This window comes from Mytilus edulis, chromosome 2 (genome assembly GCF_963676685.1).
Source record: "Mytilus edulis chromosome 2, xbMytEdul2.2, whole genome shotgun sequence".
NCBI lineage: Eukaryota > Metazoa > Mollusca > Bivalvia > Mytilida > Mytilidae > Mytilus > Mytilus edulis.
Window position 1 is genome coordinate 87333382 of NC_092345.1, and position 26501 is coordinate 87359882.

At 30.7% G+C, this 26501-nt stretch overlaps 1 protein-coding gene across 3 annotated transcripts; it reads left to right on the forward strand.

Annotated features, from left to right (window-relative positions):
• The first annotated feature begins 66 nt into the window (after positions 1-66).
• LOC139513287 (sperm-associated antigen 1-like) lies at positions 67-26280 on the forward strand. Of its 3 annotated transcripts, none has more exons than XM_071301651.1 (24): positions 67-179; positions 1897-2047; positions 3986-4060; positions 4581-4665; positions 6114-6230; positions 6722-6789; positions 7252-7367; positions 8616-8674; positions 9789-9888; positions 10912-10989; positions 11575-11681; positions 13212-13992; positions 15074-15248; positions 15886-15966; positions 17056-17347; positions 17726-17833; positions 18469-18558; positions 19320-19433; positions 19949-20048; positions 21352-21401; positions 21450-21783; positions 22056-22130; positions 23324-23419; positions 24468-26280. In XM_071301651.1, the coding sequence occupies exons 2-24, from the start codon at positions 1908-1910 to the stop codon at positions 24557-24559; spliced, it is 3333 nt and encodes a 1110-aa protein (XP_071157752.1). In that variant the 5' UTR covers positions 67-179; positions 1897-1907; the 3' UTR covers positions 24560-26280. The 3 variants fall into 3 exon arrangements, with proteins under 3 accessions (XP_071157752.1, XP_071157753.1, XP_071157751.1); XM_071301652.1 differs by having other exon boundaries at positions 21462-21783; XM_071301650.1 differs by having other exon boundaries at positions 21352-21783.
• Positions 26281-26501: the final 221 nt, after the last annotated feature.

The window sequence follows — 26501 nt, forward strand, 5'->3', positions numbered from 1 at the left end:
ATACAAAATCAAATTGTCTTTGCACAAATATCAGTTAAATTGAACTCTAAATATTCATAGGTTCGTTTTGTTTTGAAAGATCTGATTCCGAAAGATATATTGAAAGGCTTCCTTAGCAGCTTTAGAACTTGCTGGATACAGTTCTCAACCCTTAGTGCCCTTTTAGAATTTACTTTCAGGTAAAAACATGTAGACTCCTTAACAAAAAAATGCCAACAATATCTGGTAGAGTCTAACATATAAAGCTTAAAAATGAAATATAAGTTTCCTTTAGACTATAAAGAATGATTTTTTTTTGCTATTTCACTTTCAGTATAATTTTGACTGTGTTAATGACAATGATTTCTAGACGTTTCTGTCATACAAACAGTTGGTCCACAGGTAATTCGGGCCACAATATCACTTCGGCCTGAGTTGTTTGGGCCACAATTCCAGTTCGGCTAGTGTCGTTTCAGCCTCAGTTGTTTCGGTCACACTTGGATTTTGTTAACATATATTCTATAGACGTATTTACACTTGTATGCAAATTTGTCCGCCATTACATAAAATCACACAGGTTCCCGTAAACTTTGACATCATAATTCAATACATTTGACGTCACAGCTAAAAATTGATTGTTGCTTGACGTCAAAAGGTTATTAGGAGGTGATATAAGGTCATTCGGAGGCAAAATACAGCTTAAGACCAAAAGTGTAAATACGTTTATTCTGTTCTATATGAGGGTTTGGATGGTGTTAAATGATTAAAGAATAATGCCCTTAAAAAATGAAGATTAGAGAATAATCAGCAAAAAAAATGAAGATAAGAGAAAAAAGGGGTTAATTTTTTGAAGATTAGAGAAAAAAGGGGTTAATTTTTTGAAGATAGAGAAAAAAGGGGTGAAAATTAAATGTTTACAGAATAACAGACCCCCCATCCAGACCCTCCTATATATGTTTGCGTTAATGCACCTTATCACTATTTATCTGCCATTACTAGACATCACAAAAGTTACCGTAAAATTTTGACCTTATAATAGAAAATATCTGATGCGACAATGGAAAAGTGATTGTTGTACATGTACATGTATGATGTCAAAAGTTCAAGCAGAACAGATTTTCAAACAGCATCTGCTATAAGGTGCATTGTTTTGACAGAAGTTTTTTTTTAAGCCATTTCAAAGTTTAGTTTTTGAGGTTAAGTCTCCACTCATATACTTCAGCAATTGGTCAATTATATTTGGTTTATGGATATATATAGCCGGAGTAATTGAAAGGTACATGTCAATACAAATGTAGCTGTCTGGCAGGTTTCATCTTATATGTACCATGACCTTATTTTCATGCTTTTGTGTACACCATTATTATTTGGCAGTGTCTGCCCAGCTCTACATGAGGGGACGAGTAGTCAAATTGGCATTCGTAGGCTACAAGTCCCTGCATCCAAAATTTAAATGCCATCTGATTGGGAAAAGAAATGTGAAATATACATGGAAATTAAATGTATCATAATTAGTGAATAAATTAATCAGAAGTCCTATAAATAATTATATATATATAGTAAGTGAACAGTTTTTCTCAGTTAATAAATATTCTTGATATATACAAATGTATTAATATATATATGTGAGGAAGACATTTAAAACTTATAAAAAAATTGGAACAATTTGTTCAAAACTGCCAGTCAAATAACAGCATACATTGTATGATATAAAATATTTGGTTGTTTGTATAAAAGAAACTCTGAATCAATTAAAAAGATGACATGTAAACCAAAAACTTTAAGAAGAATTAAAGTTTAGTAGGCAAAAAATTCAAAACAAATTCGACAGGAAAAGGGTATCGACATGAAATATCACCAAGCATTAATATTTGAAGGTATTGACAGTGAAATATCACCAAGAATTTATATATTTAGGTTTTGTCAGCATGTCAACAGTGAGTGATAATGTGTTGTTCCAGTCAGAGACCACAAGGAAGTATGACATACCTCTCACTCATCTAGATTATCCATACATAGAGAAATGTACAGACACCAAAGAACTTGAGAGAATACTTAGAATCCTTAGGTAATTCTTTAACTTATTTAGATTTTACTTTTTCAAAAAAATATAAAAGATCATTAAAGGGATCATTTACTATATGATTGTGACTCCTCACAAAATTTTGAAGGTACAAGAAACTGTTATGTATAAGCTAAAATATCCACATACAAAAACAAATTATTTTTTTTAGTCACAAACCAAAAATTGAATTACTATTTAGAAAATAACTATTGTATTTTAAGCTTGGCCTTCGAAAAAAACATAGATTTTACTGTCTCACATTGAGTTTACTTAGCAACACATAATGGAGCTAGGTAAAAGGATATTTGCAACAGTAAAATACTTGATATTTTTATTAAAATTTCATGTTTTAATTAGGCAGATTAAAATAATTGAAGAATTTGAAAAGAAATTAGTACAACCTCCTCTTTTACCAAAAATTACCCCACCGTGACAGCAAATAAAATTGAGAATGGACATGGGGAGTATGTCAAAGAGACAACAACCCCACCATAGAAAAAAACAACAGCAGAAGGTCACCTTTAGGTCTTCAATATAGCGAGAAATTCCCGCACCCGGGGGCGTCCTTCAGCTGGCCCCTAAACAAATATATACTAGTTCAGTGATAATGAACGCCATACTAATTTCCAAATTGTACACAAGAAACTAAAATTAAAATAATACACGACTAACAAAGGCCAGAGGCTCCTATCTTGGGACAGGCGCAAAAATGCGGCGGGGTTAAACATGTTTATGAGATCTCAACCCTCCCCCTATACCTCTAGCCAATGTAGAAAAGTAAACGCATAACAATACGTACATTTAAAATTCAGTTCAAGAGAAGTCAGAGTCTGATGTCAGAAGATGTAACCAAAGAAAATAAACAAAATGACAATAATACATAAATAACAACAGACTACTAGCAGTTAACTGACATGCCAGCTCCAGTCTTCAATTAAACCGATTGAAAGATTATGATTTCATCATATGAATATCAGGCACAATCCTTCCCGTTAGGGGTTTAGTATTATACTATCATAACATATATGAGAAGAACATAACCCGTGTCAGGCCAATAACTGGTTTTTGAATAAATGTGTTTAGTTCCGATGCAAAGACCCTATAAGTGAATCAATATTAACACCAAAATATGCAATCTTTAATGACCTGACAACAGTATCGTAACTATATCCCTTCTTAATAAGTCTATTTAAAGGTTTTATTAGTTTCTGAGGTGAATACTGACATTTTTGTGCTTTATAAAGAATATTTCCATAAAAAATTGGATGTGAAATACCTGAACTATAAGAAGTCTGCATGTTGAGCTATATTTACGAATGATGTCCTTATACCGATGATAAAATTTAGTAAATGTTTTGACTAGTTTTTAATATCGAAAACCCTGGTGTAATAATTTTTCAGTAATACATAAATCTCTCTCGTTAAAATCTATAACATTGTTACATATATGAGCGAATTGTACAAGTTGAGATATATAAACACCGTAAGATGGTGACAAGGGAACGTCACCATCTAAAAATGGATAATTAACGATAGGAAATGAAAAATCATCTCTTTTATCATAAATTTTAGTATTAAGCTTTCCGTTAGTGATATAGATATTAAGATCGAGGAAAGGGCAGTGGTCATTGTTAGTATTAGCTTTATTTAAAGTAAGTTCAACAGGATAAAATGTTAACATTGTATAATCAACATTTTCTTTCATTTCTTGCTTGAAGTACTATTTAATTTTTTAGCACAATTCACACTGGTACCCTTTCTGACAATTTGAAATTGATAATAAAGAATAGCAGATTATACATGACCAAATTCAGTATTCAGTATGCAAATAAGTAAACATTTGTATACCGGTTCAAGATTTTGATCAAACTACATTTTCCTGTTCCATATCTCTATATATGATAGATTCACCAAATTTTCTTTTTCATGTGTCTTCAACAGATCAGGTGATGAAGGATTTTATCCAGATTTAGAGACATTTTGTGAAGAAAGGATTGAGAAATTAAATCCCAAAAGGTATGTTTATATCATTATAAAATAACACTCATTTTAATTTTTTTATCTACTGTAATTTTGATATTGAAAATAGTAAGCTTCAGAATGATTATTGATATCACCTACATATTTTTGCATTCACTAAGTAATTGAAACAATTATGTTCTTCAACATGTTTAACAGTATGTAGTACGTATAAATATGTAGTATTTTACAAATTTATCAGAATGAAAAAAATTCTGGCTAATAACTCATTTTGATTTAAATCTGATATTGTTTTACTTCTTTTCAGTGAGATGATAAATATTTCTTATAATATGGATTTTATTTTCTACGATGTCAACAACCTAAGCATACAGCATCAATTTCAGAAGCTAATGACTTTCAGAATAAACCTTAACTTTAAATACAGTTTTAAAGTTGTACAAATGTGGGTTAATTTATATCAAAACAGTAACAGTAGCTATGTTAAAGTGTTAGAAACTGATTTTTTACACTTTGCAATCATATCAAATATGAATATTTTGTTCTCTATCTTTAGTCGTGTATTGAGGAAAGAAGTGCCACTTGGCAGACCTGGAGATCTTGCTAAAGATGAATGGAAGAAAATAGATACAGATTTGAAGGTGAATTGTCTGGATGCTGTCTCATTTACATATACACCACATCTCTTTTTATTCATAAACGTAAACGGGAAATCAATTGCATTCAAGAAAAGGTTAACATCACTGCATTGTTTAGGTCTGATGATATGTGAAGGGTTTCAAAAGAAAAACAAATATGTTTGAATGTCTTAGATGCATGATTTAGTTATTAGTTGTTAGTGGCTTTAAATAAGCTGTCAGTTACTGCAAGTTCTCTCAGATACTGTACTTATAGTCTTTTTGTTGTTGGAATATAAACAAGTACCCGGCCACGTCCACTCTGTTTTTGTTAAATGTACTTCTATTTGTATCCATCTGATGAGTTAAGCCTTTTTCAACTGATTTTTACAGTTCGTTCTTATGTTGTACTGTTACACCACTGTCCCAGGTTAGGGGGAGGGTTGGGATCCCACTAACATGTTTAACCTTGCCATATTCTGTATGTATGTGTCTGTCTCAAGTCAGGAGCCTGTAATTCAGTGGTTGTCTGTTGTTTATATGTTACATATTTGTTTTTTGTTCATTATTTGTTCATAAATTAGTTAGTTTTCTCGTTTGAATTGTTTTACATTGTCATATCGGGGCCTTTTATAGCTGACTATGTGGTATGGGCTTTGCTCATTGTCGTAGGCTGTCCGGTGACCTATAGTCATTAATTTCTGTGTCATTTGGTCTTTTGTGGAGAATTGTGTCATTGGCAATCATACCACATCTTCTTTTTTTATATGTGCCACCTGGCTTGTAAACTGCAGCAATACTTAAGGATCACTTCTGGCATTGTCATTCATGTCAAATTTTGTTAATCCCCAACTCTTTAAAAAACTGCTTGACAGAATTCTACCAAACATGTACATATTCCTCAGCAGGACATGAAGCACCTGTTATTAACATTTTTTATCAAAGTAATATTTGGGTTTCCCATAACAAAAGATGAACTTCTGGTCAGATGGAGATTATTCCTCAATCTACTACCCACAATAATGGTATATAAACAATTGTTACCTCTAGTCATATAAATTAGGATATTTAAACTTAAATTGTCTAGCTTCTCTTTGAAAAGCGTTTTTACATGTCATGGCTTGCATAATTATTAGGTACACATAGATAATGTTATTCATTTTACAGAAATTCATTTCAATGTAAATTTGGCCTTTGTTAGTCTTGTATTATTTTAATTTTAGTTTCTTGTGTACAATTTGGAAATTAGTATGGCGTTCATTATCACTGGACTAGTATATAATTGTTTAGGGGCCAGCTGAGGGACGCCTCCGGGTGCGGGAATTTCTCGCTAAATTGAAGACCTGTTGGTGACCCTCTGCTGTTGTTTTTTATTTGGTCGGGTTGTTGTCTCTTTGACACATTCTCCATTTCCATTCTCAATTTTATCATAAAATTGAATTTGATTGTTTTAATGAAAAATTATGTTGCAGACCTGGGAGATGGATATGAAAACTACAGAATCCTCAAAAAAAAGATACACCGATAGTTTTGATGATCCAGAGTTACCTCCCATCAGATCAGGATTTATGAATGGCGCAAGTAATCAGGTAACTTAAACATATTTATTTCTGAATTGTAATCATTAAACATGAGGGAGTGTGATTAAGAGCCCGACAGTGATCCAGCTTGAAATTGATACACCAAGGTGTCAATGAACAGCATTGTGCCAGTGAGGGGCACTTGTACATTTCACATGATTCTTATATATTGTTGAAGATTATGCATGTCTTGACATCTGAGTGTCTTTTGGGGTTTTTTTTGTGTGTAATTTGGTTAATATTTCAATTATATGTACCTCAGTCCTCCATTTATTCATATGACTTTAATTTATTAATACAATTATTTATTTAAAGTGCTGCTTTTCATGAACAAATATTTCGACTGCAATGTTTGAAAAATTTTCTGGAGCAAGTATAGTCCTTACCAGGAGCAACACATTTTTACTTGCTTCCTTTGAGATGTAGGGATTTCTGAGGACTTCTACAGCATGCAGATATTTGTCTTTGATTTAAATTTGTGTTTATTTGTCTATTTTTAGAGTAATGAGGCAGATGTAGGAAAGAAAAGTAAGAGAGTAACACCAAGAGATTACAAGGAATGGGATAAGTAAGTTTCATTGACATAATTTACACAGACACTTAAAGATTGCTTAGATATATATAAAAATATATATAAAGCAAATCTTTAGGATCTAAGATTTTCCTCGGATAAATCAAATACTTTTATATCCGATTGTAATCTTTAAAGTCATAACAGACAGAGAGAAAAAAAAATGACCATTATACGATATGTTTGCGTAAAAAAATTATAAAATAGTAAAAAGAAGACTAATTTTATGATATATACATGCATTGGTTCAAGAATTAGCTAAACATTATTTTTAACCAGTCACTTGTTTCATATGACTTTAAATTACATAGTCAGTGCTCCAATATTTAAATATCTGACAAAAGCTTTACTTTGGAGATTTTATTGTAGCCAGTTTTTCAGTTCCAGTGTAGTCCCTGAAAAATGTATAGACACTAGAATAAATACAGAACTAACATATGCAATTGCTTACTTTTATAGATTTGATATTGATAAAGAATTAGATGATGTAGACAAGAAGGATAAGAAGGAAGAAAAGAAACCTACCAAATCATCAACAGTTGTTCCTCAAATAGATACTAACATTAATACTGCTGGTATGTTAGTATTGAAACAAACTATACATTGAATCTCAATACAGTTCAATTATCTGTATCTAAAACAAATAACAAATAAATTTCTTATGTCACATGAAAAAATTCTCGACTGATGGCATGAACAATTTGCAAACATGTTGTAAATGTAAAATGAGAAACAGGTGTTTATAAAAAGTTTTAATTTATAAGTCCTCATAGAGTGTTAAAAAAGTAATTTTTAATTTAAAGAAGTGACTCTGACTTTTCTGAAAATGCATGAAATACGATCTTAAGACAAAAGAAAATCAGCTTTATTTTTGGTATTGTTTCTTCTATGTCATCTTTCTTAAATCATTTTCTCCTAGTATACACAAATAATGTAATCATTTGAATTATGGGTTTTCTATACATTTAATAGTCAATGCGCTTTAAAACATTGAAATAATAGATATTTAAGATTAATGTTATAGATAGTTCTGTAATCAGAGGTTTTAAATGTGATAAGAAATAAACATTTTATAAGGATGCTAAGTTTATCATAGCTTGCTCTATTTTGCACATAAGTATACTGTTTAGCATCTTCGCTAGCCAAGGGTTACGATCCTCTCCCGCTCTCTTCACCCTTGGCGGATTGAGAGAAAATTTTGGAGACACAAGGTAAGGATTTTTATTGGTTGCAGTCAAAACTCGCTGCATCCAATCAAAAAGCGCCTATAACATGATCACGTGTAAATGCATAAAGTGTTTGTAAACAATTACCACGTGTTTATTGTGCAACAAGTCTTTACATCCCTACACATACAACTATATTTAGTGACAACTTGAATGTTTTTAATCAACCAACAGAAGTTCCTGTGTATGTTTCATGCACAAATGCATGAATGTTGACGTATATTTTCATTTCCGGCTTTACCAAGTATGTAGAATCTAGACGCTATCGTGTTTTTACCTCCAAATTGAAGAGTTCAAGTGCTACCATTGGTCAAGAATAATGTATTCGGAATGGGCGTCATTTTTATCTTCCGATAGATGGCGCAACATTGTTATCACAAATGTTGGCTCAATCTGCCAAGGGTGAAGAGAGCGGGAGTGGATCGTAACCCTTGGCTAGCGAAGATGACTGTTTAGTTGATGAAAAATTAGAATCAAATTTAAAATATTTGTATCTGAAATTCGTGGACATCGCCCAGCATCAAAACTAACAAAACTGAAACTAAAGTCCTAAACATAGCCTTGTTGGTACTGTATACTTTTCATTAATTTTTTTAGGAATGACAGATGAGGAAAAGATAATGAGAGCAGGAAAGGAAAAGGACAAAGGAAATGAAGTAAAGTTTTTTTCTAAACTGTCATGTAGCAGAAGTAAAAAAATATCTATTTAACATCTAGTTATAATTCACTGATCTTTTGTACGATAAATAGATAAATTTTGCATGTGACTAGAAAACAACACTAATATTAAAAATGGATTTAATAAATGTAAGTATATCATTTTTTATATAAGTTTGAATTTTTCATTATTAATTAATTATGCATTCAACTTGACATTTATTAAAACTGATCTTCTAATAACTTCATTTTTAATTATTTTTTTTATATAAGTTTGAATTTTTCATTATTAATTAATTATTTTGAAATTTAGCTTAATCTTACTTTTCATTAATTTGTTTGAAATCCGTGATAAAAGAATTATGTTTTATTATTTGAAAGTGACTTATAGACCCAATGGGTCGGGTGTATTTTATTGTGTATGTAATATTTTTGTACTTTATTGAAATGTGATTACACATGTCACTATAATAAACATTTACTTACTTACTTACTATATCTATGAATATTTCAGATAATAGATATCATAGGTAATCAGTATGATTATGATGATATAAAATAAATCATAGAAATCTGTTCTTATTTAATTGAAACTATCTTTATCATAATATAAGTTAAAACCAAACCACACTCATATTATTCTAAAATTTCAAAGTTGAAACAGGTTAAGAATTTAAAACAGAGACTGCATAGATATGCATCCAACAGGAATAGTTTAGTGCAATTTGTGCTGGTACATTTCTAAAATTTCATAGGTGATGAAAGTTAAGTTATTATAACATTGATTGGGTAGATGTACAACGTTAATGAATAGCACTGTATGATTTGACCTGGTATAATTCAAAATTTTCAAGTAGAGACTGCATATTCATATATCTAAAATATATTAGAATTGAACTGGTATAATTCTAAAATTTCAAAGTTGGCAAAGATAGCTATTTTGTTTTACTGTGAGGATATTATTTTGATTTCTTCATTTTCTTCATAGGAATCAAATTAAATATTAAATAGTATATTGAATACTTAATCACATGTCATAAGCTTGACTAATTTGAACACATTTTGATATACTGATTTTTTTTTATTCTAAGTATGATTTTTTTTTTCATTCAGGCATTCAGAGCAGGAGACTATGAGGAGTCAATAGCATACTACACTCGTAGTATAAAACTACACTCAACAGCTGCCTCATACAATAACAGGGCTATAGCACGTAAGTGTGTACAGTACTTCATTATAAACCTACACTTGTAGTATAAAACTGCCCTCCACACCTGCCTCATACAATAAGAGGGCTATAGCATGTAACTGTGTAAGGTACTCCATTATGAACTTACACTAGCTTACTCAAGGATGCAAGTTCAATTCAGTTCAGATTTTATGTCCAGATATTTTTGAATTACATTAAAAATGTTTTGACCTCTAATGTAGAAACCCTTTGCTTTGGATTGTATTTCAAAGAAGTTATACAAAACAATATTTATGGCAAGACAGAATAACAGCATTTCATAAGGAACTTTCTGGTTTGAATTTTTGTTGGAGTTAAGTATTTTTGTTATTTTACTTTTTAAATTGCAGAAGGGAAATAACTCATGTACAGTTTATTTATTTTTGACTTTTGAACTATATTTTGTTAATCATCTCATATAATCTATGTACTAAAACACTGTTGGTCAAAGTCTAAATATCTCTGGATAAAATTTACTGGTATACTTTTTTCAGAAGTCATTTATTTTGAAATCTTGTAGATTTTATATACCTTATTGATAAAGAAGTTTGTCATTTACAAATAAAGTTTCATTCTCAACTCAGGGTTATAATGTGGGTTAAATTGTTGGTAGTGTAATTATGAATGTGTTTACATTCATTTTAAATTTTGACAGCCTTATCTAGGCTTACTTTGAAGATGGAAAGAGGAGGATATACAAAATTACTGAACATTTTTTCATAGCAGTATAGATAAAGTTATTAAAGTTGAATTTTGTCTTACAAGAATTTTTAAATTAGAATATAAATTCAAAGAAAATTTTCAACTTTGACTAAAGTTGTAGTTATTATCTATGTTAGCTTATCCATACCAATCCCTCCTGAGAAACTTGATAAAGTTTTACCTACAGGTAATTAAACATAATTATATTTTGTAAATTGTACACATTTTCTCTTAAAGGACTTTAGTTGTTGAAAAGGTAGTGTTATTTCCACAGACTATAATTTCTTATTTTGATTTCATATTTAGATTTGAAAATATCTGGGTGGACAAATGCAGCAGAGGACTGTAATCGTGTTCTAGATTTAGAACCAGATAACATCAAAGGTAGGTAACTTCTTTAGTCGTTGATTCAAGTTAAATTCTACTAAGAGTAAGAAGTAAATGTTATTGGGTCTCGAGTGTTTTCCATTCATTATGTACAAAATAAATCAATGTCTCAAGTTTGTGTCGATGTGGAAGGTTGCATTCCACAAGGGTGTAAAGCATGTGGTAATGTATGAGGATTTTTGGGACCTGTCAGACACCTACTTTCTATTTTCCAGTACTTTGAATTATGAGTGTGGGTTTGAAAGCACATATGATTGTTCATCCTTGTTCCTCCTGAATCCATCTTTATGATTGTATTAGTTTAACCTTTCATATTTAACTGAAATCCCATTAGTTTAATTAAAACAACTATTGAAAAATCAGATAAATGCAGGGTTTACTGTTTGGACATATGTACATACAGCTCACTGTTCAACTTGTTTTATTTCAATGAATTTTGGGGGTTCACACAGAAACATATTTGTTTTAGCTTTACAAAAAAGTAAGGGGAATGAATTTGTAAGCTCTGCTCACTGTTTTGTTTTCTTATTTAATTAATGAATTAAAGATCAGGTCATCTAAATAATTTTGTATTTATTTCAGCTCTTTTAAGAAGAGGAACAGCCTACAAAGGAATTAAAGAGTTCAGTAAATCTTTACAAGATTATAAACAAGTTTTAAAATTAGAACCTGAGAATAAAAGAGCCCAGGTAATTGTAATAGAACACAAGTATATAATTTAATACTCCAAATTGACAACAACACTTCAAATGGTCTGCAATTTTATTTGCTATGGTCTACATGTTTTGCCTGCTTGACAGGCTTCATCAGGTTAATATTTTTAGAAGGAAACACATAGCATTTTACAACTGATATTGGGAAGATAACATCTCTTTTGCATAATCTTAATAAGATACATATTTTTTTTAAATATATAGCACAAAGCTTGAACCATGTTATGCCATTAGGACAATTTTTGAGTTCCGTTAACGTTCTACCTCCTGTTTGATGAAGCTTTGAAATGTCATGCACATAAATGAACTTTCATGACATATTTCTCAGTAACTGTTTTTCATAGCTTTATCAGTTATGTCATACCATGTGCAAAATACTCTTCAATGATCTACTACCTGTTTGCTGTAAATCTTATATATTTCAGTCCTCTTCATGTTAGTCTTCACAACTTTCAGAAGGCTTTTCCTCACTTATGCTCTTCCCAAAATTTGATTGATTCCAGAATTTGCATACTATTGAATACAGTCAACATCATTGAAGAAGGTTTAAATTAGTGAGCAATGTCTTACAGATTCTTTTGTTTTTCGTACAATTATACACAGATAAATGGAAAAAAAATTATACAAATTTTGGGGTTTTTTTTTATGACGTTGTCAGTGGTGTCATCATCGTTGCTATGGTCTGAAGACATTGGTTTTCAGACATTAACTTGAGTAATAGTGTATGGATCTCTTTGAAATTGTACCACAAAGTTTCGTAATGAAAAAGGAAGGGTTTTGGGATTGATTTTGGGGAAAAGGGTTAACTGTTTAGGAAAAAGAGGTCAAAACACTAAAGTTTCTTATACTTTATATAAATTGCTTTTTGTTGAGCCTTTGACTTAAGTCAAAAAAGCAAGACTAATTGATCCTTCATTCCGTTGGCGGCGGCTTCCACAAATATTCACTCTGTGGTTAACGTTTTTTAAATTTTAATAACTTTCTTAATCTATCCTGGGTTTGTACAAAAGCTTGTTTTTTTTCTTCATTTTTGTTGAGCCTCCAATTTACAGCAAAAATAGACGAGACACTGGGTTCCGTGGAACCCTTACAAATTTTTTCTTGACCAATTTCAATGGGGTTTAATTCAAAGCCTTGAATTCTTGGTTTTTTTTTATATGCTGAATATAATGGTATTTTTGTATATAAGCTTTTAGGCCCTGTTTATAAATTGGTCAATATTGAGGTCCAAAATTTTACTTTGTTTGAATTCATTGAAAATTAAATTATTTTGATTTTTTTATATGGTGAATGTAAAATGTATTTAATTTTAAAGCCAGTTTGCATCTGAATTGATAACATCATAAGGTTTTCTTGGTATTTCAGCTTCATATTATTGGCAATCTTGCCAATGCAATGTATGAAAGTAAAAATCTGCTGCTGCCACTGTATCATATGCCCTTATTCCAATATCAGATTTCCTAAAATAAAATTTATTTAGATAGAAATCATTTGCTTTTGTGACAGGATCTTATTGAAGATTTAGCTATTGAAGAAGGGAAACATGAGGAAGAAAAGAGGAAAAGAAAGGAAAAGGGAAGAAGAATGGTGATAGAAGAAGTTGATGAAGAATCTGATGATGAAATTGTTGTTGATAAGACACCAAAAGAGGGCCAAAAAATTGTCATTGGTCATTCTGATGGCGGTCAAAAGCCAAAAACACCAGAAATTATAAAAGAAAAGTCAGACAATAAGAAACCAGTGGTCAGTGAAAAAAGTATTAAAAGTGAAAGTAAGCAAGATGTTAACAAACATGGTAAAGTTGTTGAAAATGGATACAACAAAAGTAAAGAAAGTACATCTCTTAAAAATAATAAGAATATTTGGAAAGAAGAAGATATTGTAGAAACTTCAGCTATGTCTGAAACAAATAAAAGTCAAAATGAAAGTAGACTTCCTAAAAATACCAGACAAGGAAGTAATACTCAAACTGAAAATAAATTGGATTTTCCCCTAACACAGACAGAAAGCACAGCTGATAGCAGTGAAAGTAAATCAGAAATGGGAGAGACTAAGGAAAAGGAAGAAGGAAAAGAATCCAGTAACAGTGGGCAAAATAGGAATTCAGAAACTGTTAAAACAGAAGAAACTAATGGACATGTAATTACAGAAAGACCTAAATTTGTACAAGGACCATTATCCAAAAGTGTGGCAGAACTGAGGGAGTCAGGAAATACATTTTTCCGTGCAGGTCAATATGGTGATGCTATTCTTAAATACAATGTGGCCATTCAAAAAATGGAAAAAGGTAAGAACTGTGACCTTACAGATTTAAACATTTGTAAGATTACTGCCCTTGGACTGATATTATGGAAACTTAACTAGCAATCATACTAAATTTATGTTAATGTGAAGTCTCTTTATAGAACTGTTTGATATGTTCCAGACATATTGAGATGCAACAATCATATGTTTCCAACTTCCAAGGTTTTGGGATATTTTAGTATTTGAAGAAAAAGATGACAACATTTTTTTTTACCTTACATGGTTTTAAATGTCAACCAGTTTAAATGGCTTTTTAAACAGCAAGGAAGTTAAAGAATCTGTTCATTTGATACAGTAAAATATCTAATGACTCAGCAAATCTGTTATTAAATGTGCATATAGCAGGGGTTTTCAGTTATTTGTAAATGGAAAATTTGATATTTTATAAGAAAATAGAGGGTTTAATTTTGTTTTCCCTACCAATAAGTGAACTCACAGGTGATATTTCCATATATCATAGAGACCTTGCTGCTAAAAAGAATCCCAACTTTAACAGATGCGGTTTGTGTTGGATTCAGAGATGACTCTTGAAATTTAAACTATCCTATTAATACCATGTCTAAAAATTTGCATAATCTTAAATATTTTGTGTAAAACATTTTATTTTATCAACAAAAGAAACATCATATAAAATGATAACACTATACAAATGTTCTGCTTGTATGTGTGCCCTGTTTACTTTTATTTTGCTCTGTGATTGCATGCATGAGAGGTATTTAAACTTTGATTAATTTCTTGAAATACCCATGTATATTTTATATCCAGCAGTTGTCAAGCTGTTTTGTTTTAATAATTACTACAATGTTTGTATGCATAAAATATGTGTTCACATTGTCAAGAGGATTTTTTTCTATGGATGTATATTTCACTTTGTCCAGAATCAACTGTTTCCTTTCAAAACACATATGGGTATCATATATGTCTTACAGCATTCAGAACAACAACAAAAAATAATTCTTTCATCATTATTCAGTGCCCCAAACATTTATCGGACCATGATTTCTCAAGTTCATTTGAATACACGCTCTTTAAAATGACTTAAGAACTTATTTTTCCAATTTCAGAGAAAACTGATCAGAGAGTTAATATCTCTCTCATATACAGTAACAGAGCAGCTTGTTATTTGAAGACAGGGGACTGCCCACATGCTATTAGAGATTGTACAACAGCATTAGATCTGGTGCCTCACTCAATCAAACCTTTGCTTAGAAGAGCCAATGCATATGAAATTTTGGAAAGGTAAACCAGTATAACCTGTTTTCTGCTTTTAAAAAAATCTATTAATTAGCAAAAAATGATTTCAAGAAAAAAGCTCCTTGTAAAAACAGTAAGGAAACATTTTTAGTCTTCTGATTTTAGGTATTGACATCTTTCCCGAGAAATAATGTTATTTTAACAAGTTAACTTTGCCAAAAATGGCTTTTATTTAATATTACACTATCATCAATGCCATAAAAGGACTTGACAGGAATAGTAAGTTGTTTTAGTTTTTTCTCCTGAAAGTTATTGCAAATCCATTGAATTCAATGGAAAACAATTTTAGTGTTTTTGTTAAACTTTCACTTGACTGTCCTTCCCTCTGTCTGTCGGCCTCATTTTGTTTCTGCATTCTTGTCAGCTTTTTCTCCTCTAAATTTTATGAAACTCATGCACAATAATAAGAACACAGAGTTAGAATTTCGACAGTGAGGTCTTTACTGTACAAGAGTTTTACCCCTTTTTAACTTGGACAAGAGCAAAGCTATAGCTGGGGCATATGTGTCTTCAAGACACATTCTTCTTTTTTTCAAGGAGGAAACCTCAGTAGCAAACTATATGGCTTCTATGCAAAATAGTGAAATATTATTTAAATTCATGTAATATGTTTGTTTTTTAGATATCGACCAGCTTATGCAGATTATAAGCATGTTCTAAGTATAGACTCTTCAGTGGACATGGCACTTCAGGGATCTGCCAGGTATGTTGCACCTGTTGTTGATCAGTTTAGTATACAATCAGTATTGTAATAATAAAAGTCAAATTTGGTGTCACCTAGGAAACACAGAATGTACTATTTTGTGGAAATTATCGGCAAATCTTTTTATCTTTAAAGATTTCCAATGTGCCAGGATATGCTTAAAGCATATTATTTTTCTCTCAGTTTTAGCCGATACATCATTCTTTGTTAGCCAATTGATTATTTTTGTATCTATAATGTGGGTTTTGTTTAATCTCAATTTCAATTATGACATATAATTTTTCTTGCTATTTTTCTTGCTATTCTTTGAATTTTCTATTATAACATCATGAAAATGATGAGCATGCTCGATAGCGTCACACATAAAGAACAAATCTTATTGAAATAGAAAGTGAAAAATTGTGTTTATATTGTGTAGAAATCATTTGAGTAAAAGATTACATAACTGAATCTGGTGCAATATAATATTTCTCTACTATTGACATTTTATTAATTGGAACTTCTAACTGTCTCAAGTGGAGAAATATCATAATACACTAGGTATACATACAATGGTCCAATCTCTGTGTACACATGTTCTTTTAAGTACACATCAGCCTTCCTAAATTGACATGCTGTGTCCAGATTGAATTTGAACACTTCACCATTTCATCCAAAAACTTGTCTTAGTTTTGCTGGAATAAATGATATGTAAATTTTATTATGAGGAATTTCTGAGCAATAAATGATATTATTGTATAGCAATATAATATTTCCCTCAGAAAGTAACCAAAAGTGAGTGTGCAATAAATTCCAATATTGCACTAGTGCAATAAATCTTCAAAATTCATGACGTCATCAACAACAAAATCTTATTTTAAACCAATTTTAACTTTCAAATATTATATTACTATACAATAAAAGGGTTATTGCATGAATATTGGGGAATATTGTCCCTCGTAGAACATATATTGAACTAGCGAGCTTGTGCAATATAAGATTCTACTCTGGACAATATTCCCCAATATTCATGCAAATAACCCTATATTATTATATCATATAAGTATTATTTGCAATTTCTTGGATAACTTACTTATTTTATTTATGAAGGTGTTCAAAACATTTGATAGAAGTTGATGGTTCAAAATGGAGAGAAAAATTACCCAGGGTTTCTTCTGTTCAATCATGGGAAATTCCAGAAATAATAGACAGTTCAGTACCAAACACTGCATCATCTCAACCTATCAAAACATCTGTCACATCATCAGCATCTAGTCAGCCAATCAATAACAGTGTTCCATCTTCATCTCAAAGTGTTAAAACAACAGAAAATGTGAAAGATAAATCACAAGAAGAGAAATTTGAAGAATTTAAGACAGAGGGTAATTCATATGTCCAAAAGGTATTTTATACAAAGATTTTATATTTAAGATACCAGTATGAGATTCACCTAAAAGTCAAATAAATATTAAGCAAATGAATACAAAATACACTAAATAAATCAAGATGTATATTTGGTCAGCAGGAGCATTATATGTATAAATGAATATCTGATTCAAGTCAATGTCAGCTGATATAAAATAGGCATACATATTCATTAAACAAAATACTGTTATTTCACTCATGTGTTTCCTCAGAAAATAGCTCTTTACTCCTATGCTAGATGCGGATTTTAGCTATTTCATTAGTTCAAGCTTAATTGATGTTTATTCCATTAAAACTAACATATAACATATAACATAAACAATTGCAGTTTATTACCATTTGTATTATTTTCAAGGGTGAATACCAGAAAGCTGTGCCATGTTATACAAAATGTATTGAGATTTTACCAAAAAAGGTTGTCAGTTTTACAAACAGATCTCTGTGTTATTTAAAACTTCAAAAGGTAGGTATTAAAGGTGGTTGTTAGTCCAATTTACAATTGAAAATTGCAAACCTCTATGAGGATATATACGTTAAAATTAATATTATAAGAAAACATAAAAGTTAAGATAAAGGAGATGAATTTAAGCTATTAAAATTTAAAGTGTTTTTTATCTTTGACTCCATGGCAAAAGCCGGTCTAGTAACCACTATACCCAGTCTATCCTCCAATCTGTAAGACATTATGTAGAAATCTTGAGTTAGACCTTATCTTCTATGGAAGGGAATGATTTTATATTGGTATGGAGCTTGATTATGTTGAGTTGTAGTATGTAAGCAATATTTATATCAGCCACACAGCCACTTCCTGTTTGCCAATGGTTGGAAATATTAAAACACACACTGTGGAATAATTTTCTATGGAAGGGAATGATCAGTTTTGCTTCATACAAATGCCTTTAGATATAACAATACAGGCTCCTTATAGCCTTTACTTGCTGCAGTGATTATCAATAAAAGGCAAGAATTATTTGCTCTGTAGAATATTTTTTAAATGTACAGCTATCTAATAGGGTTAACCTAACCTTTATCTTTTTTGTTGTTCAAAATTGAGTTTTAATTGGTAGCTTTAAACTGATAAGATATTTATTTATTTAGCCAACAGAAGCAGAAATAGATTGTACAACAGCATTGTCACTTGATAAAGATAATGTGAAAGCTTTGTTTCGAAGAGCTCAGGCTCGAAAGGTAGGATTACCAGAAAGTAGCTTAACAAGAATCTGTATTTTAGAAAGTATATGTGATTTTTATGAAATGTTGTATGCATTGAGAACTTGCATCTAAATGATGAATGATTTTAATATATGTAGTATTTAGACTGTGACAGATACAATAATGTTTTTATGAAAAATATCTATGAATATATATATATATATATATAACCTACGTAAAATGCAGTGAAGAAATATATTTTCTCAATTAAAATACCTTTCTCAGAATTGTATTTAAAAAAGATATGTTAATGCTGTGAGTATTTATGTGTATCAGATTTAAAAAAGAGTCTATTTGAAATTTGATAGCTGTGAACAAATGATGATGTGGAATATTATTTCAATCAAAATATAAATTTGTGGCTTAACATTATAACTATGAAAGAGTGGTCCCTCAGAGAATATTTAGATTTTAAAATTACAGAAAAAAATCCAGATATGAGAACTATAGGATAAGTAAACTTTCTAAACAATGTACAGAAATATGATGGAAATATTAACAGTTCCATATTATGATAAATCTAGTTTTATTCATATGTTCTAAATCTGTTGCCTAAATCATTACAAATTTTCAAGAACATAGAAGCTTTAAAAAAAAACAATTTATAAAAAAACAATTTTACTTTAAAAAAAAAAATGCATTTCGGGAACTAAAAAACTGTATAGAAATGAATCAGTTATTGAAAGTTTCCATAGAATAGGATTTTATATCAATGTTGTAAACAAGAAATATTTCAGATGTTGAAGACACACAAAGCCAGTTTAGAAGATTTAAATCAGTTGTTAAAAGTAGATCCTAAAAATACAGCAGCTAAAAAAGAAATGGATTTAGTGAAGGCTTTATGGAGAGAGGTAAATATTACATATTCAAGACACAAGCTAAAAATATATCAAATCAAAATTCCTTTGAGAAAAGGAAACAGATTAATGAAAAAATTGTCTGATTAAAATTAATTTTTAATGAAATATTAAGTCAGTTTTGGGGGAATTGAATGGAAATATTGTGACATCAGATAATATTTATCCATCTAATTTTTCTTTGTAATCATGCATGCAGAGAAATCCTAATAACTTAGATACTGTATATTCAGAAATAATTGCTGTTTTTATTAATGCGAAAAACGCGACTCTGTGAGTATCGCATTCTTATATCTGATACATATCTGTATGCAAATTTTCCTGACATTGCATTAACTAATCTAGCAATAATAAATGCATGCAATAATTTCTGAATTTACAATATTAAGGAGATGAGAGCAATGTAAGAAATACATGAATTAGGATTTAATATTTTAAAGAAAAATGATAATTAACTAATACTTCATGATAAATATGTGCATAAATAAACCTTTATTTTTAACTTATAGGAACTTAATTCCTTAAAGAAAGAGATGGGGAAACCTGCAGAAAACAAGCCAAGGAAGAGGATAGTTATTGAGGAGACAGACTCAGAATCTGAGGAAGAAGGTTAGATCAATAAGTCTATTCAAATATCATAAACTAGACAATATAAAGATGATTTTAAGACATTTTAAAATTCTCAATTAAAAGTAGTTTCAACAAATTATACTTGTTTTGTAAAAGGCAAGACCAATAATGATTGATTGGTGATTGTATGGGTCACATCAGCTCATAAAGGCTAAATCACAGCAACCTTTATATGAACATCAGCTCATAAAGGCTGTATCACAGCAACTTTTATATGAACATCAGCTCATAAAGGCTTTATCACAGCAACCTTTATATGAACATCAGCTCATAAAGGCTGTATCACAGCAACCTTTATATGAACATCAGCTCATAAAGGCTGTATCACAGCAACCTTTATATGAACATCTGCTCATAAAGGCTGTATCACAGCAACCTTTATATGAACATCAGCTCATAAAGGCTGTATCACAGCAACCTTTATATGAACATCAGCTCATAAAGGCTGTATTACAGCAACTTTTATATGAACATCAGCTCATAAAGGCTGTATCACAGCAACCTTTATATGAACATCAGCTCATAAAGGCTATATCACAGCAACCTTTATATGAACATCAGACATCAGCTCATAAAGGCTGTATCACAGCAACCTTTATATGAACATCAGCTCATAAAGGCTGTATCACAGCAACCTTTATATGAACATCAGCTCATAAAGGCTGTATCACAGCAACCTTTATATGAACATCAGCTCATAAAGGCTGTATCACAGCAACCTTTATATGAACATCAGCTCATAAAGGCTGTATCACAGCAACCTTTATATGAAAAGACAGTGAAGCACATTATAATCATTCATAACATCAATCTGTAGATTTATTGTGTTGCCAAACAGCATCCAACTGAAATGACCAACAGGGATCACTTGTGCTGTTGTCTTTGTCTAAATCACACTTTTTTAATCAGTCACTCCTTGAAATGACAGAGAGATTTAGTCATGATGTTTTGGACTGCCCGGGCATGGTCAACAATTGATTTGTGATAAGGGTCAGATTAAGTGAAACCAATTAAGCCAATCATATTTTGTATGCAGTTGTATGAGCATAACATATCTTTTTTTAATTGAGATTATTTGGCTCTGAATCTTCAGTCATGGTACACTGAATTTGGATGCCTTGCATAGTTAAAATGTTAAAGGTATTTCCAATTTAGTATCAAAATTACATACCGTTAGCAAATAGGTCATATCTTAGTCAACATTTTATTAATAACATTAATTAAAGAATATCATTATAGAATTTTGTAATATTTTCAAAATTGTATTGCTCTTGTCTTTCAGTTTCAAAGGACCAGCCTAAAGTATCCAAATCAACTAGTAGTTCAACAAAGGTAGACACGAAGAGTTCAACAAAGATAGACACCAGTAGTTCAACAAAGGTAGACACAAAGGTTGAAAAACAGCCAGATAAACAGGGGTCTTCATCTAAACAGGAACAAAAAAAGCCACAAGAAACAAAGTCACAAGGGACAAAAACAGATTCAGAAAAATTGAAAGAGAAACAAAAGGATAAGAAGTCAACACTGCCTTCTAATGGGACAAAGTCATCCACAATCAAGCCAACAAGTTTTGGATTGCCACAGTCTGTTCCTAAGCTAGAGAAAGCCACACCATATGAGTTTATTACAGCCTGGAATTCATTAAAACAGTCAACAGATTTACAGCCATATGCTGATCTTCTGCGACAGATTCCACCAACAGAACTCCCTAAAGGTATAACATTTTCCAACTGTAAAACTTAACAGTTATCAATTTAATTTATTTTGTTTAACCAGAATTCAACCAAGCTTGAAACTGTCTTCTCTATAGGAAGTGAAGATTTGCACTCTAGTTTTAATGTTTTATCACATATTTTTTGGGGTTCCTATAGCTATTACCATTAACACTGCCTACAAATAAAAATAAGCACCCATGTTTATATTTGAAAATACACAACATATTTTCAGCAGAATTTTTAATTTTGCAATGATTTCTTTATCTTTCAGTGATCAGTAACAAATTAGATGGAGGAATGCTGAGCAAAATAGCAAAGTGTGTGGCAGAAAAGTTTACTGGTGAAGGTAAGAATAGAGATACATCATAGAGATTGGGGAAAAAATGGGTGATGTTGATTACTTTAACTAGTTGTAAATAATAGGTGGCAGCCATCATTTTGACTCTTTATGTTTCAGAAATGGAAAGTTTGGAGAAACATTTCAAATTTAATTGTAAGCTCTTAAGCTCTCACACTTCATGCTAGGATTGTTTGCCATCATGTTTAGTCGACCATATAATACAATAATTTTGAGTTTACCAAATTTACAGGAGTTATGGGACTTTGACCAAATGTTTAGGAGTATTGTGAGGTGTAACCTTGTCAAGACAATTTGACAGAAATCGCTCATATTTGGTGGGATTGTTTTTCATCATGTTTAATCGACTGCATTATACCACTATTTTGTTTTGGCAATATTTATGTTTTTTTTACAATATATTTACTTTTGTACCACAATAACACATTGTTTCACAGTGACACCAAATGTAGCAATTGTTTCTTTTAAAATTGTAACACGATGATGACTGCTGTACCCATATTTTGACTATTTTATTTATTATGTCGTTTAGTTCACACATCAGTGTAAATATAACGGAATTTGATGAGACTGTCATACAAAGTGAGAGGTTTAGTGCTATAAATCCAGGTTTAATCCATCATTTTCTACATTTGAAAATGCCTGTACCAAGTCAGGAATATAACAGTTGTTGTCCATTCGTTTTTGATGTGTTTTGTCATTTAAATTTTGCCATGATTAGGGACTTTCCAATTTGATTTTCCTCTGAGGTCAGTATGTTTGTGATTTTACTTTTTACACATTGTTACACAGTGACACACTTAATGTCCTTATTTATACAGCACTGGAGACATTTTCCTATAGCCTAGCCATTGTGTTTGTGTCTCTTTTTCAGAAAGAATATTATAATTTGTCAAAACTTTTAATATTTATAGAGAATAAGCCTCATAGAAATCCATTAATTTTAACAATATAAAGCTACCGGGTACTTCTTAAATAAACCATATACTAAGACAACCTTTAATAATTAAACATATTGACGTGGTTTCATAAAAAAACTTGTGACTAAGATTGATCGTAAGTATACTAAATTGTTCATGACTTACAATCAATCTTAGTCATAAGTTTTTTTTTGTGAAACCGACTCATATTTAATTTGCCCATTTTCTATGTTTTTACATAATGTTTTTGATCTTTTGTAGATGATCTGTCTACAAGTTATCAGATATTGATGAACGTGAGCAAGGTGCCAAGATTTGAAACAATTGCCATGTTCATGTCTAAAGAAGAAAAGAAAGGTAAATTTACATGATGCTATGAAAATGTTGTTCACTGAATGTCATATTGACACAGTAGTCTGTGAGGACATTGACTGCTATAATGTATTATTTCCCACATTATAAATTTGAAGAAGGTATTTTATTAAGATTTTGACATGTCAGTCCTGCTACCACCACGTTATTGTCTCTTGCTTGTGCCTTCATTTTTATGTACGACTCTTTTTTAATTTGGAGAACAGTTTCCTCTTAAACAAAACATGGATGGAACCGATTTCAGGGAAATCTGAATAGACCACTTTCGAGTTCATCCGTCACCGGCAAAAACTCGTCAATTATGCACGCCTTTATGACGTCATTTACCAGATAGAGGGGGTCGCCTGTATCCCTGCACTATTTACGTTCATCAAGCGTCTTAGTGATCGTCTTTGTGCAGGATAAACTAGAAATAATGGTTGCTCTGTAGGTACTTACTGACAATTCCCTAATGACAGCAGTGTTGATTGTCAATTTTGAGAATTCAATTTGCCGAATAATACGTATAATATAGAATTATAGTTTTCCAACCACTCGCTCAACATTGGAAGGGAAGTGACGACGCCCCTAAACGCACAAATGACGGTGATAAAAGCGCGTATAATTGACGAGTTTTTTCCGGTGACGGATGAACTTGAAAGTGGTCTATTGAGGGATAACTTTTTAAGTATTTTTGTAAGGACTGTGGCTGCAAACAGGGCACATAGGTAATCCTGACAATTTTTTTTATCTATTGATATCAAAAGAACTTTAATAATATATTAAATTTACTCAATAATTAATGAAATGATATCAGCTGTAAGTCTGATTTCATATACATATGGTAGATGGCATATTTCAGAAAATAATAATCTTAAATGATAAGAACATCTATTTAAAAAAGACATTGTTAGGCAAAACATGATTTGTATGAGTATGTCACTCATTTCATTATATTATATAAAAATCCAATGTGCCAGATTTGTTACTTTATCATTTCTGGGGTAAAGTTTCAGTATTAAACTGTAACATATAACCTTTGTTTTTTTTTTAGATATAGAGACAGTATTGAAGAAGGTAGAATGTGCAGGAGATATGGCCAGGAAAGAAGACATCAGTCAACTCAGGAAAAAATGTTCTTTATGAAAATTTCTGTAGTGTTTGCATTTTTAAAGCCAAATCTGATTATTTTTCTGGAGATTTCAAATTGATTAGAATCAGTAAAACTTTCCTGCATTGATGTTTATCTTTATACAAGTAATGGCACCTCTGTGATTAAAAAACAGATAATTTATGAACTTTGAGTGTATGAAATATAGACAATTAAATCAGATAAGTAACTGGTATAATGGAAGACATGCGAGACCCTGTGAATTCAATTATTTCTTTATACAGTTTATACATGTTTTCTTAAATGTTATATGTCAAGATATTTTTATATGAAATATTAAATTTCATTGTGTGTAATGGCATTATCCTAGACATGGTGCACTTATTTTCTTAGCATAAAATTGAACATATTTTCATAGAAACAAATTTAAAAAATCATCATTAAAAATGGTTGTGTGAATATCTTAATTTAACTTATGGTGTTTACTCTTCATATCAGTGATTAGATAAATGTGTTTGTCAAAATATTTCATTTCATAATTGCATTGGACAAAGTTCTCATAACAGTGAAAAGTATTGTTATAAATTCATTGATACTACATTTTGTGCATACAACTTTATTTCAACATTTTCTTCAATCTTTAATCAAATTCATGGTCCAAATGTTGGACAGCCATTGAATTAGACATTTACACCCAACTGTGTTGTTTACTGTAATCTGTGATATGGGTTTAAACAAATTATAATTAGTTGTTTGCTTAATTTTGAAGCAACACAGTGTGTACTGTAAATATTCTAATTATTCATAGTTTTAGCCATCTTACTAGACATGCATCAGTGTTTACTTTAAATGATTTCTAATAAGTGCTAACTGATCTAAAGTAATCTGACTTCAAATTTATAACAAATACTACAAGTTTATAATTATCTTTCAAATATGTTGTGGATTTTTTATGATTTTTTTTTTTTTTAATTATTATATCATTGTTTTTTTCAACTCTACAAGATACAAGACGATAAGAGAATGAAACTCTTTAATTTGGAAAAAATTACACAAAAAGTGGTGTAAAAACTGTATTTGAATAATTTAATTTCTTGTTGTTGGTTTTTGTTTTTGTTGTTGTTTGGTTCATATCTTAATGACATTTACCCCAATGCCCTTTTACTCTTGTTGAGCTTTTTTTTTTAAATCAAGTTTAAGTTTTTAGATAGCTTAAAATTAAGCAAAAATTTAAAAATCAATATATGAAATGTAAAGTTATTGGAAAGATATGGTGGTTTCAAATGTTGCCTTCTGAAAATACAGGGTGTTGCGCTTTTCTTTATTTAGTCCATGTGTACACTTGTACAAAAGTTAGTTGATGTCTGCTGTAAAGATAATTTGATGATGCTATTATTTATTTTCTGCAAGTTTTTGCTCACCTAATAGTACTTTTGACAATTTGGTGTTTCCAAAGGAAAGTTGCTACAAAGAAATGATAGAAGTGACCTTTAGTTGTTTTCATGCTCATCCTTTGTCCTCTGGAGACGACCATACCACAACTCCTTACCTTTATAAGAAAAGTAAAGTAACTCATATAGTCACTTGGTCACAGAATCAACAAGTTTTTATACATTTTTTTCAGTTGTGCAATTTACCATAAAGTAAAGAACATGGATAGATTTGTCTGCATTAAATTCCATCCACTGACTTTAAAAAATGTGATCTTGTTAAATATTGTTATTTGATGCAAAGACAATAAATCACTGTTTTATAATGTTTTTTTGGTTTATTTATCTGTACAGTGGAACTTGTGTAATCTGACACGCTGGGGACCAGAAATAAATGTCATTAAGCAAGTTGTTGGAATACTCAGGTTTTTCTGTAGGGATAGGCCTATTTTGGGACCATGAAAAATGTGTCAGATTAGGCAGGTTACACTGTATATAGTTTACTGGAAATGCATAAAACTACAAGATCAAACAGTTAAAATAGCTA

Coding starts and splice junctions, on each gene's coding strand:
- LOC139513287 (XM_071301650.1), top strand. CDS start 1,908: ATGTCAACAGTGAGTGATAATGTGTTGTTCCAGTCAGAGACCACAAGG. Junction 15,967..17,055: donor GCACTTCAGGGATCTGCCAG/GTATGTTGCACC, acceptor TTATTTATGAAG/GTGTTCAAAACATTTGATAG. Junction 22,131..23,323: donor AGAAAAGTTTACTGGTGAAG/GTAAGAATAGAG, acceptor GATCTTTTGTAG/ATGATCTGTCTACAAGTTAT.